This window comes from Suillus subaureus, assembly GCF_016647635.1.
Source record: "Suillus subaureus strain MN1 chromosome Unknown BJ212scaffold_6, whole genome shotgun sequence".
Lineage (NCBI taxonomy): Eukaryota > Fungi > Basidiomycota > Agaricomycetes > Boletales > Suillaceae > Suillus > Suillus subaureus.
The window spans coordinates 1,486,366-1,498,342 of NW_024538562.1; the positions used below are offsets into that span (position 1 = coordinate 1,486,366).

Sequence of the window (11,977 nt, forward strand, 5' to 3'; positions counted from 1 at the left end):
GCTGCACTGCTTGCCCTGGGCCCTGTCTCTTCTCGCATGCTTGTCGTTGCTTTCGTTTTCACTCTCCCAACTTGGTTCCAACTGCTTAGTTATCGTGACAAGCTGTTTTTCATACCGCTGCTGCACTATTCTGCCTGTTACTCGATCGTTTGTTGTACACTAATTCTGCATCGTTGTGCAAGCTCCTGCATTGTCTTATTCGATTGTTTTGTGACTGCCGCACTGTATGCTACGCAATTCAATCATGTCGTTAATATGAGCTCGTGACCGCGATCCGCCGGTCCACGACCACCGCGACAGTCTGCCGCAGGCTAGTACGTCGGGTTTTCGGTGGCTCGCATTTGGCTCGCGGTCATTCTGTTTCCATGTCTGAAGCTCCCACGCTGAGTCACCCCGTAGATCATTTTCAGTGCAGGCTCGAGCGTGACTGCATGCTGGACTGTCGCCACTTGCCACTGGCGCCCACGGACGTAATGACCGATATGAAGACCCCATCGTCCTCCGAGTTAGCCCCTAGTACCTTGACTACTGATGTGGAGCTAGACAAACGGACTCCGCCTTCATTTGGGCACGCAATGCACAAGCTCTTCGAGTTTGACCCATCTTATACCAACCTCAACCACGGTGAGTTCTACCATCGAGCATTACGGTCCAAACTTACCTTAATTTATGGCTGACGATTTGAAGGTTCATATGGTTCATTGCCCATGCCAGTTAGAGTTGCATGCGAAAAACTTTCCGCTCACATCGAAGCCAACCCAGACAGATTCGTGCGCATAGAGTGCATTCACCACTGGAATGAGGCTCGTACTAGAGTGGCCAAGTTGATAGGCGCAGAGACTGATGAATGTGTCTTGGTGAATAATACGTCACACGGCATAGCTACGGTTCTCCGCAATTTCGAGTGGAATGAAGGGGATATCATTATCGGGAGTAGGTCAACAGTCACTGCGTTCAAGTTCTCCCACTCATGTTACCCCTTTCCTTTCAAAACAGCTACCACGACTTATGGTGCTGTGTCCCGAGCGATTAGGTACCTTTGTGATACCCCGCAACACCCACAAGTATCCACATTCAATCTTACCTTCCCTGCCTCACACGCGGAAATACTAGAGAATTGGCGAGAACATGTCCGCCTAGTGACCTCAGAAGGGGGCGATCTCAAGCAGACTCGCAAGGTCGTTGCTGTAATAGATGCCATCGTATCCAATCCTGGCGCACGTCTTCCCTGGAAAGAAATGGTCGGCGTTTGCAAGGATGCAGGTGTTTGGTCGGTAGTCGATGCTGCGCATTCCATTGGCCAGGAAGTAGATATTAACTTGTCAGAAGCGAAGCCTGACTTTTGGGTATCGGTTAGTCTGTCTCGTCTCCACGTCGTGATACTATTCTTGACCAATTGAGCTGAACAGAATTGTCACAAATGGCTCTTTGCAAAGAGAGGCTGCGCAGTCCTTTATGTTCCTAAACGGTATGTTCCAACCTTGCTCAACTATCGACGTCTAATGAAACGGACTAGAAACCACCATGTTATCAAATCTCCTATACCCACCCCACACAATTATTACTCACCTGAAGATGAGCACTACGATGGCCCACAAGAATTTGTGAAACTTTTTGAATGTCAGTTCTCTCGAATAAACTTAACTATATCACTTCGAATGCTCATGTCTCGTCGATTGCTAGGGACAGGAACCATAGATTATGTTCCATTACTGAGTATAAATGCAGGTTGGTGCGAAGTCGTCATTAATGTCACTGTTCTGACTGCGATCAGCATTGGATTTCAGACAGTGGCTCGGCGGCGAGCACAAGATAAACGAATACACTCACAATCTCGCAATCGCAGGCGGAAAGCATCTAGCGAGTCTCCTAGGAACCAGGGTAATGGACCCTGACGGTGACCTAACTTTGAACATGGTGCGTAAATGCGTCGTTCTGCTTCTTTTCCTGTGTTTCATGTTCTGGTCAGGTCAACGTAGAACTGCCCATTCCTGGCGACATCAAATATTCGGATGAAGTTAATGCTCTGCTGATAAAAACATTATTGGTTGAGTGGAACACGTATGCCGCTCATTACTACCACAATGGGAAATGGTGGACAAGGTGTAGCGCACAGGTGTGGAATGAGGTGAGAACCTGTTCGTAAAGATATGATCTTCTTGGTTCTTACCGGTAGAACTCAGATTTCGGACTTCGAAGTTCTCGCCGATGCATTGAGGGACGTGTGTCAGAAAGTAGTGAAGTTTGCGAAGCAGTAAATGGTTGCTTCATGTAGGAAAGTATTCCCCACAAGAAAGAGATCGAACAAATGATAGACTCAGGGGTGCATGCCAAAAGCCCGTGTTTTGATTATTTTGAAGTTGAACCATACTCGCTGACTCATCTATGGGATATCCCGGCCAAATTAAGCCAAGACGAACCTCGCGACGACTCTAATAGTTCCAGCGTGGTATACGGGACTGGTGAGACTGTTCTCTCATGTTAGTACGCACGTCGAATACAGTGAATATGGTATGGCGGGAGATGGCGACGAGAGGAGTCCCACATTGTGGTTCGCCCAAACACGTGACCTCCGCGACCGCCACAAACGCGTCTCATATTTATGGCTTTCTCCACTCCACACGCGTTGCACACTCCTATATTGTACATGCTCACGCATGCTCAACTGCTCACACTTTAAAAGAACCAGAGATGTCAGAAGACCTTTTGAAACATCTTAACTCTGCTCAGACTAGATGTGTGTTTCAAGTTGTTTCTTGTAGCATCATTCGCGTATTGAATTGTCTGATTCGAACAGGCGTGACTCATCGTCCAGACTCACCGCTCCAAATTTTAGCAGGTCCGGGAAGTGGCAAGACGAAAGTTCTGACATCACGAATCGCCTACATGATATTGCACCACGGGATGGACCCATCGTCTATATGCGCTGTCACGTTCACCAACAAGGCAGCCAACGAAATGCGAGCGCGTCTCTTAAAGCTCATTGGTAAAGATAGCGTTAATAAAGTGAAATTGGGAACTTTCCATGCGATCTGTGCCCTCTTTCTGCGGAAATATGGAACATCGGTGGGCCTCGACGGGAACTTCACTATATGTGATTCTGATGAGAGGTATGTTGCCAAAATGATGCAGTAACATTGTGCTGAATACTATTGTAGCAAGCGAATTGTGACTAAAATTGTTGAAGCCTTACGACGATTTCCTCTCGTCCAAAGACATTCAAGTGAATGCCGCTACTCTCTGTTCATTGATTTCTCGAGCCAAATCTAAGGGAGAAACTCCAGAAGATGTTATGCCACGCAAAGAAAGTCGACATGTTTCAAGCAAAGCTGCTTCCTCCAAGTCAACGAACGAAGATTTCCAGCGTGTCTTTGCAGAGATATACCGCGACTATGAGAAGACCTTGCGCAAAAGCAATAGTCTAGACTTCGATGACCTCCTTCTCTTTGGCGTTAGGCTTTTCTCACGGCATCCGAGATATGCTGCATGGTGTCAGCATATACTTGTCGACGAATTGTGAGCTTTCGTTTCTTATTAATGATCAAGGCTCACCCCAAATTACACCAGCCAAGACACGAATGCAGTCCAATACGAGCTCATGTGTTGTATCGCTGCTGCCTGTCGTTGTGTGACGGTTGTTGGGGATCCCGATCAGTCAAGTGCGCTTTAGCTATTAATACTGCCTGACCCTGGATCTAATTCACAGCTACATAGTATACGGTTGGCGATCTGCAGACATTACAAACCTTGGCAAGATGCAAAATGGTAAGATAGAGGCAACACGTATAGCCATGCATTGGACAAATTTGACGCGACTTCCAGACTTCCCGAACGTAGCGCAGATCATGCTTGAGCAAAATTACCGTTCGGCGGGATCTATCCTTGCGACGAGCCTCGCCATTATCTCGCAAGGTGAGTTGTGCAGACGTATAAAATAGTTTTACTAACACTTTTAAAGACTCATCACGGATTGCAAAAACCCTGCATACAGATCATCCGCTTGGGCCTCTTCCAATGCTCCGTTCGTTTCCTACAGAACATGACGAAGCTGCTTTCATTGCATGGGAGATCAACCGCATGATAGCACAATCAGGAGGGATGTTAGGTTTTGGAGACTTTGCGGTGCTTCGTACGTCCCTTCTTCACAACGCTCGAACTACTTACAAACAGTTTGTAGTACGTTTTAATGCTATATCTAGAACAATTGAGAACGCGCTTCAAAAGGAAGGTATTCCCAATCGAATGCTCGGTGGACATCAGTTCTTCGAACGGGCAGAAGTAAGCGATCAGCTACGCGTTCTTTTGATGACATGATAACCTTTTCCTTAGATTAAAGACATCTTAGCATACCTCCAGCTCGTGGATAATCCACACTTTGAGCCGGCATTTTCTCGCGCTGTCAACATTCCTTCACGAGGAATCGGGGATAAGGTGAGGGGCTGACTATAATCAGTTAACGTCTCTTCGGCTTATCTACTGCTGGTAGTCCCTAGGGGAAATTCTTTCACGAGCACAGAAACTCGGAATCTCACCACTGACTCTTGTTGAACGCATCCACGACTCTATAATACCGGATCTGAAGCCATCTGTAAAGCGCAAGGTCCAATCCTTCGTGAATGTTATGCGATCACTGAAATCATCTGCCACTGATGGAATGGAACCAGCCCAGTTGATTGGCAAGTTGATCGAGCTCATCGGGTACCAAGAACACCTGAAAAAGTCGCAGCCTGACTGGGACACACGATGGGAGAATGTTCAAGAACTGATCAACTTCGCGAGTGACGCCACCGCTGACGCCTCAAATGTTCCTGTTGTTGATGGAGACGAGTCGTCGTTACAGTAATTTATCTTGTTTCACATCTTTTTGGACATAGCTTTCAACCAACTTCACAGGGATACTCCGCTAAGACAGTTCTTGCAAGCATCAATGCTGTCATCTGCAGGTGATCAGTCGAATGAAAACGATGACGAGGTTTGTCTTTCGAGGTCAAAATTCCGATTACTCAGCTTTTGCAACAGAAGGTGTCTATTGCAACTTGCCACGCAGCGAAGGGTCTTGAATGGCCAGTTGTATTTGTCCCAGCAGGTTTGCAACCTTCCTTCTACTGTTTCTTCCTGTGCATATATATGAGCATATTATCAGTGGAACATGGAACATTCCCTTTTTACCGGTCAGATGACATCCATGAAGAAAGGCAAGCATATCAGTTTTATACATTCATATGTTCTGACCAGATCAATCAGACGCCTTCTATATGTTGCATGCACTCGAGCGCAGACATCACTTTACCTAACGCACACCTCAAAGCGCAAGGTCGCTGGCGTTTTCAAATCCAGAGACTTGTCTGAATTCATCTCTAAAATCTGTTACAAGCATCCAGTAAGATATTTCCATGAAATAATTAAACGACATCGTGCCTAAGGCCAGTCTATTTTCTCTCCAGCCGTTGTTCTCCGACATGCCTCATACGCACTCCACTCAAGACCTTCGTCTTATAGCAAGAATTCTGAATAGAGGGTCACGTATGCCTGACGAACTGGAGGTGAAGCGACGAATGACAATGTTGTGCGTCGTCTGCTTGACAAGTCTTGAAGATTGCAACTAATTCCTTCTTAGTAATTTGACCGCAAGACAGATTCACCTAAGTCATACGAACGTTAATGGGAATCCAGAGAACCAACCCGTTCCTCCGCCTCCTATCACGAGAGACATTCCTGCCGGTTACGTGCCCACGTTTCAGAGTCAGTTCCCTGAATAGTTGTTTGATTAGAGCTCACGTCATGATGCCGTAGGTGTACGCGTTGGCTTGCGCGGGGATGGTATTTCAACTGCTGTCAAGGTTCCCCATCCAGTGCCCCATGTGGAGCGGCCCAAGTTGGCGCCAGTAAACCCGGTGGATGGTTTCGTGGACCAGTCGGTTCGATTATGTCGTCAAGCCAAGGTGGAATCTCCAGCCAAATTGGCTGTATACCCTCGATCAGATCGTCCACAGTTATGCACAACGGTGCCGACGGAAGTCACTGAAGCAGCTATAGCTGAAACCAAACGATCAGATCGAACTATAACCGGGCCGCAATTCAAGCCACTGAGGTCGAGGCCAGCAGGTCTGACGTGCGTCGACCACTCAGTTCCATTCGCTCCTCCAGCCAAGGTGGAATCTCCAGCCCAACAGGCTGTACATTTTCGATCAGATCGTCTGCAGTCATGTACACCAGTGCCAGTGGAGGCCGGACCAATTGAGTTTGGAATCAAGCGAAAAAGACTGGGAATGGGTCGAGGTGGGGCCGCATATACTAATAAGAAATTCAAAGTCCCTGCACCACTGTGATATCCGCGGGGCCATAGTCTATTTACCTACATGCCGATCGATTATCACTCTTTGCTCCTGTGGCGTCATCACACTACGAGAGTAGAACATCCATTGCCAGACATGTAGGCATTAAATCCACGTAGCATCTCTGGAGACTCGATGCCTGTTGAGGTTTCAATGTATACGTCACGAGCAGCAGCAGGTCCTGCCTGTTTGAAGACAACGAATTGGCTGATTTCTGCATGTATCTGGATAGCATCGTATATGTGGCCTTCAAGGCCATCCCGATAACGCAAGTATTGGGGCCCCGTTCTGACGATACACTGCATTTTCACTATTTTTCCGTGATCATCCGATTCATCTCTCCCAAGAAGACTCACTGGTATTAAATTTGAGTTATCACAGCGCTCGAAAAGCGTGGCCGGTGAGGGGGATGTTATCGATGAAGTTGGAACCCAGTGCAGCTCACTCGCTTCGTATGGTCAAGGTTTGGTTTAAAGAGTGCAGTGTTTGGCCAGCCTAGTCGGCTATGGATCGATGACAGATGTGACCAGAGAACTGCCAGGCATATTAGTATGGATCCAGATAATACTAGTACTGGCAGTTAGAAAGGTCACCTGCCCCATTCCTGCGAACTTGAAGCATGCGGCAACCTCATTTTCTCCACAGATGAATCGGGGTTTACAGCATGGAAGCGGCGAAGGCGTCAAGCGAATAGGAAGATGCTGACCAATGCTGTAATCACTGGACCCTTGCACAGCAGGGCTGCCAGTGTCACGGCATTGGCCAAATACTTAAAGACTACCATCCCTGCTCAGTTGGCGGGTTTCACCCTACCAACATGAGGTGAGAATTCTTGTTTTGGATCCTGCCAACCGTTTTGTTTCCTTCAATTCTATCGGCCGCGATCAGGTCAAGGTCGCTGCTTTTAGCAACCTCGTGTCAATCAGCCAGCTACCCGCACGTCTTCCTGATAATAATCTCGAAACGTACATCAAATCACTTCCCCTCTTCATTTAAATTCAAGGTCCAGCACATATTTACTCTCTAGCCGCTACACAGCATCCCCAGATTGTTTCTTACGTCTGCCACCAACTGATGGCCAAGTTTGACGCCCGAGATCAATCCACTGCGATGGACTCATTCTGCAGCTTCGACGGCGTTGACTGGGTCTATCAACAGAACCAGTCCCGTCCAATGCGTACCAGACACTCATCGTCCTCGGCACTTCTCGATCGTCACACAGTTGCCACAAAAGCTCCGCCCATTCCCAGACGCTCATCCGAAGATTCGGGTGGTGCTACTAAAGACATCACTTCTCTCAATCAGTTGTGGAATACCCTTAGGCAACAGAAGCAGCGTCAGATGGCCAAGGAGCCTCCAAAAGTCAACTCTTGAAGGCGCCAACGCCTACACAGTCACCTGCCCCATCACGGACACCGGATCCTGTAGGGGTGAAAAAGGTGATGACACCTCAACCTCTCAAGAAGCGAAAGTCAAAGTAAGCTATTATTTCTGCGCAGTGCGACCCACTGGATTGCTCATGGATGGTATTCATCGACGATAGTGTCTCGTTTCGAGAGTCCCGTGATGGTCGCACTGTACGTGTGATTACCGTATATGAATGTACTTTGCGCACGCCTTAACTCCATACCCAGGTTACGGCCACGTTTGATCTACCGGGCATCAAAAAAAATAATGCCCATGTAAGTTATCGCGGCAGTCATCTGACTGTGACATGGGAAACAGTTAAGATCACTGAGATCGATGAAGGAGGAACACTGGTGAGGGAACGAGAAAAAAAGGAGTTTTCAAGGACTATTCCTCTTCCAGAGGGAACCAAGGTGAGCCCCTAATGTTTGCATACCGTTGCTCCTAGAGGAGCATCGGCGAAGGCTGTGATCGACTGATAACACCTCACTCGGCAGTTTGAAGAAGTTGGTGCGCGTATGGACGATCGTTATTTAATCCTGACATATCCAAACATGCGGTCAGTACGAGTGGAGCCTCGACAAATGGGTCACCGGCAGGTTGAGCCTCGTCGCATAGAGCCCACGGAGATCGAAGCCTCAGACGTATATGAATATTAGTTAGACGCACATATCATGCCTACGGAGTTTTAGTTTATGGTCCTCTTGCTTTGTTGTCGATACACTGTATACATACCGCATCCACGTTTGCCACGTTCTACGCTTACTTTATATAAGATCAATTCACCTGCTTGCACAACTCAAGGTAGTAACAAATGGCAACGGGGCAAGCCAGCAGCTATTGGGCAGGTCAGATGTGCCCTCCAACTGATAGATCACACTGACGAATCATCTGCCAATAGCTTGCCACGACGCAGTTCACGTGGTTTCAAAGTGCGGGAATCAATGTCTCGTGGCGTCTTGACCAAGGAGAATGATTGCTAACCTTATCTAAAACGCCACGGATATCAAAAATAACACCTTGAACTAGAAGTCGAGCATACAAGGATAGCTGCAGCCACGAAAATGCACCGCATTACATGTCATCCACGCTCCATTCATAACTTGCTGCTGTGTTCCGCTTTTTCTCATTATGTCGCTGGAAGTACTTCTTCTCGAAGCCATTGCCACGATCTGCAAGTAATATGAGGAATCGTTGGAATGGATGGGACTATGATAACGTACCTACGCCATCCCATCTATAGCCTGGCTTTATACCAAACCGGTTTGGTGGAGGCGGTGGTCCCGTATATTCGGGTTTGCGGGGACCCTTAGATCTACTTTTCTAGATAGTAAACCATATGCTATCAGCAACGAAAAGTTAAGGGCGTACAGGTACTTACTGTGAGAAAAGCGGCAGCTGGATCATTCCATCGTTCTTTAGCCTTCAGTTCTTCGTTTAGTTCCTTATCATCTGCACGTCTGGCGAACGGAAGTGATCTGTTCTTCTCAAGTTGACGTTTTCTTGCATCCTCTTCTTGTCTTTGGACCAAGCCTTTGCCCCATTCCATTTTCTTTGCTTCCTTTTCCTCCCTTTCTCGTTTCTTCCTAGCAGCTTCCGCACGAGCGGCCTTAGTATCGATCTTTCGGCCAGACGCGTCGCGATAAACGGTCTCTTGAGCAGCCTCCTCCTCTTCTTTGGTCAGTTCCTCTTGCTTCTGCTGAGGCTTAGGAAGGGCTTTTCGGAGTTGTGCTGATGTCAACAGTCCACCAGTAAACGGTTGTTCGGACTCCTCCACGAAGACGGTAGGCTGTTCATCCGCGGGTATCGGCGGACTGTCCTCCTTACCAGCGTGAACAGTTGACCACCCAGAACCTTCTTCAACACGGCGCTTCTTGAAGCTACGATCCTTCGCGACAGCGGCTTCTGCAAAATCTTCTTCTTCTTCATTGCGCCTGGAACTTTCGCCTGCCCATTCAGCGTCATCGTCCACTAACATTGAAGATGCCGTGGTTGCTGTGTCAGCTTTGCGCTTCTTCTTTTTCTTTTGTGTTGCTCGAGATAGAATAGCGTCTGCTTTAGGCCCTGTCATATATTTTTCTGCGAGATATGCTTGCATGGTAGCTAGGCTGTGCTCTGAATGGAGGAAGTTCTAACGGTACAGTCTAACAGTTACTTACCTAACAGTTCACGATGTGTATCCACGTGACTGATCCTAAATAATAGCACACAAACAGACACAAACAGACTCGGAGTTTGGACCAGGAACGGGCACAAGGACCAGCTAGTGCTTGCTTGCAGCCTCGCCCATGCTACCTCCTTTTAGCAGTTGGCGACGCCGCGGGTCATAAGCTCTGTGATTGGCACCGATAACGAAACTTCCCTTTCCTGTTATCACAAGTATCTTCTCGTCTGAGTTGTCTTAGGTCTAGTCTCCTTCACGACCTATTCTTGAAACACACGTTGAGCAGCAGATGACCGTGAGTGACTGTTGCAACATACTGGTTACCCCCTGAAATATGCCTTAGTATTGTTACGGTCATCACTGTTTGTAATTCCGATGGCCAGGAAGACAACAATGAGAAATATCAGCAACTTTCTGGGATCGCTGATACATGTCATGTAACCAAGTGATCATGATGACTTCCATGATATTTCAGTCAAATCAATGTCACAGGAGTATATAGCTCACCATCCGGTATTGCATATACAACCTCATTCGTGCTTGCTGGTGCCTCGTACACGGTACAACTTGACGAATCCAGACACGTTGGTTACCAGCCTCGAAGGATCGCGCTCGAAACTCACAACTGTAGTAGTCGTTACATTGAACAGACGAGTTGTTCAAGAATATTGCTCACCCCTCAGCTGTGTGGATGGGAATGTAAGGCGTCGGTGCGGGATACTTACTGCATCTGTCACCCAGATTGTCGGAACATTGATAGTATGCCGGTCAGAATGAACAAACAGGGTATATGCGAGGAGACATACTCAGCATGTTGAGGCTGATTGTACAATTAGCACAACACAGATGGTTTAGCCTCCCACACATATATAGCATATCTTATTCCGACATAGCGTTCCTGGGATATGACCAGCATCGGCACAACTTGCACAGGTATGACACAAGCTACATAGAACAGTCATCAATGACCAACGTTACCTTGGTCGCAAATTAGTTGTATTTTCACAAGGCTCTGACGGGAACCTTGCTCACCCAGATCAGTTCAACACCGCATTCTTAGTTGAACGGCTGCTGGGGTAATGGTATCAACCTACCTCTTGTCCGAATGTGAGTCCCGGAAATACCATAAGGATGTCAGCGGTTTTTCATGCTAAGTCAAACTTACACCAGTTGTAGATTATCCCAATTCTAGGGGAGGCAGCAAGTGTGAAATCGCAGCCAAGTTAATTGGGTCATCACCGTCATTATGCGACTAACTCTCCACGAACTTACAAAATAGCTGGAAATCATATCCACATTGATAAACGGCCATCAACTGAGATCATTCGAGGTTTCTTGGGTCATACTAGTAGAGGATCAGTCTCCCGCAGTCAGACCTTGATAGAATGAAGACAGTCGTTCCTTCTATTCCAAGGTAAAGGATGAGAGTGATTGAGTGAGTGAGTGGGGGAACTTGGTGTATGCCACCATCTAGCGTTTGCGTCGCCGAAGCGACTCAGATTTGAGGGATGACATCGATGATATCTGCTTGACCAAAGTAAGACTTTCAGCATGATTTCACGTAGAAAGGAAATGTGTATCCGGATTCCAGGGATATCGGTGGATCAAAGTAGGAGTTGTTGGTGGAGTAGCAAAGCAATGACTCACGTGGAATGTTTGAACACCGTAAAAAATCGTAAAACTGTTCGTCATCTTGGCAATGTGCAAGTGCGTTCTTCGAAGTGTTCTTAGCGCTATGGAATTCGGCCTAGGTCCATTAATGACAGGTTTGGATAGCACCCAAGTTGACATCGTGGCAGAAATGATCAGCCATATTTTTTTGACCTCTTTCGAAATCCATTCTATGCAGGCACTCTATGCTGAGGCGGCTGTCATCACCGAACAACCTTTTTCTAATTCATGTACATGTTGATGAGTACAAAAGTAAGTATTACAAAGTGGAGTAGTTCGCCCATCGTGCGAGTTCCGAATGCCTTACTTTTCAAAGGTGTTGCGATTGTAGAGGGCGTCAGTGGTGAACTGTCCGTCACGGAAGGAGGCCGCCAAGGGTTCAGTTCGATTCGACGTGGGC

The 11,977-nt window shown here is 47.4% G+C and overlaps 5 protein-coding genes across 5 annotated transcripts; 4 read left to right on the top strand and 1 right to left on the bottom strand.

Moving 5' to 3' along the window:
- Positions 1–473: 473 nt before the first annotated feature.
- On the top strand, positions 474–2,258 carry BJ212DRAFT_1445383 (pyridoxal phosphate-dependent transferase; the record flags this gene model as incomplete). The annotated part of the gene is made up of 9 exons (XM_041338105.1): positions 474–624; positions 688–933; positions 997–1,352; positions 1,410–1,468; positions 1,517–1,620; positions 1,684–1,728; positions 1,775–1,917; positions 1,970–2,128; positions 2,184–2,258. The coding sequence occupies 9 exons, from the start codon at positions 474–476 to the stop codon at positions 2,256–2,258; spliced, it is 1,338 nt and encodes a 445-aa protein (XP_041196770.1).
- A 173-nt stretch (positions 2,259–2,431) lies between these two features.
- Positions 2,432–5,642, top strand: BJ212DRAFT_1335353 (P-loop containing nucleoside triphosphate hydrolase protein). The gene is made up of 15 exons (XM_041334907.1): positions 2,432–2,737; positions 2,798–3,094; positions 3,216–3,516; positions 3,568–3,659; positions 3,715–3,765; positions 3,823–3,912; positions 3,959–4,129; positions 4,178–4,278; positions 4,330–4,431; positions 4,487–4,839; positions 4,894–5,086; positions 5,144–5,195; positions 5,245–5,380; positions 5,445–5,566; positions 5,618–5,642. Exons 1-13 carry the CDS (start codon positions 2,479–2,481, stop codon positions 5,292–5,294), a joined length of 2,112 nt encoding a protein of 703 aa, XP_041196771.1. The 5' UTR covers positions 2,432–2,478; the 3' UTR covers positions 5,295–5,380; positions 5,445–5,566; positions 5,618–5,642.
- A 1,511-nt stretch (positions 5,643–7,153) lies between these two features.
- BJ212DRAFT_938049 (uncharacterized protein) lies at positions 7,154–7,819 on the top strand. Its single transcript, XM_041344392.1, has one exon. It carries the CDS (start codon positions 7,410–7,412, stop codon positions 7,707–7,709), a length of 300 nt encoding a protein of 99 aa, XP_041196772.1. The 5' UTR covers positions 7,154–7,409; the 3' UTR covers positions 7,710–7,819.
- A 39-nt stretch (positions 7,820–7,858) lies between these two features.
- On the top strand, positions 7,859–8,401 carry BJ212DRAFT_1265175 (uncharacterized protein; the record flags this gene model as incomplete). Its single annotated transcript, XM_041330467.1, has 3 exons — positions 7,859–7,912; positions 7,970–8,155; positions 8,240–8,401. The coding sequence occupies 3 exons, from the start codon at positions 7,859–7,861 to the stop codon at positions 8,399–8,401; spliced, it is 402 nt and encodes a 133-aa protein (XP_041196773.1).
- Positions 8,402–8,816: 415 nt separating this feature from the next.
- On the bottom strand, positions 8,817–9,840 carry BJ212DRAFT_1297285 (Pre-mRNA-splicing factor of RES complex-domain-containing protein; the record flags this gene model as incomplete). Its single annotated transcript, XM_041332558.1, has 3 exons — positions 8,817–8,914; positions 8,966–9,065; positions 9,124–9,840. The coding sequence occupies 3 exons, from the start codon at positions 9,838–9,840 to the stop codon at positions 8,817–8,819; spliced, it is 915 nt and encodes a 304-aa protein (XP_041196774.1).
- Between the last annotated feature and the right edge of the window lie 2,137 nt (positions 9,841–11,977).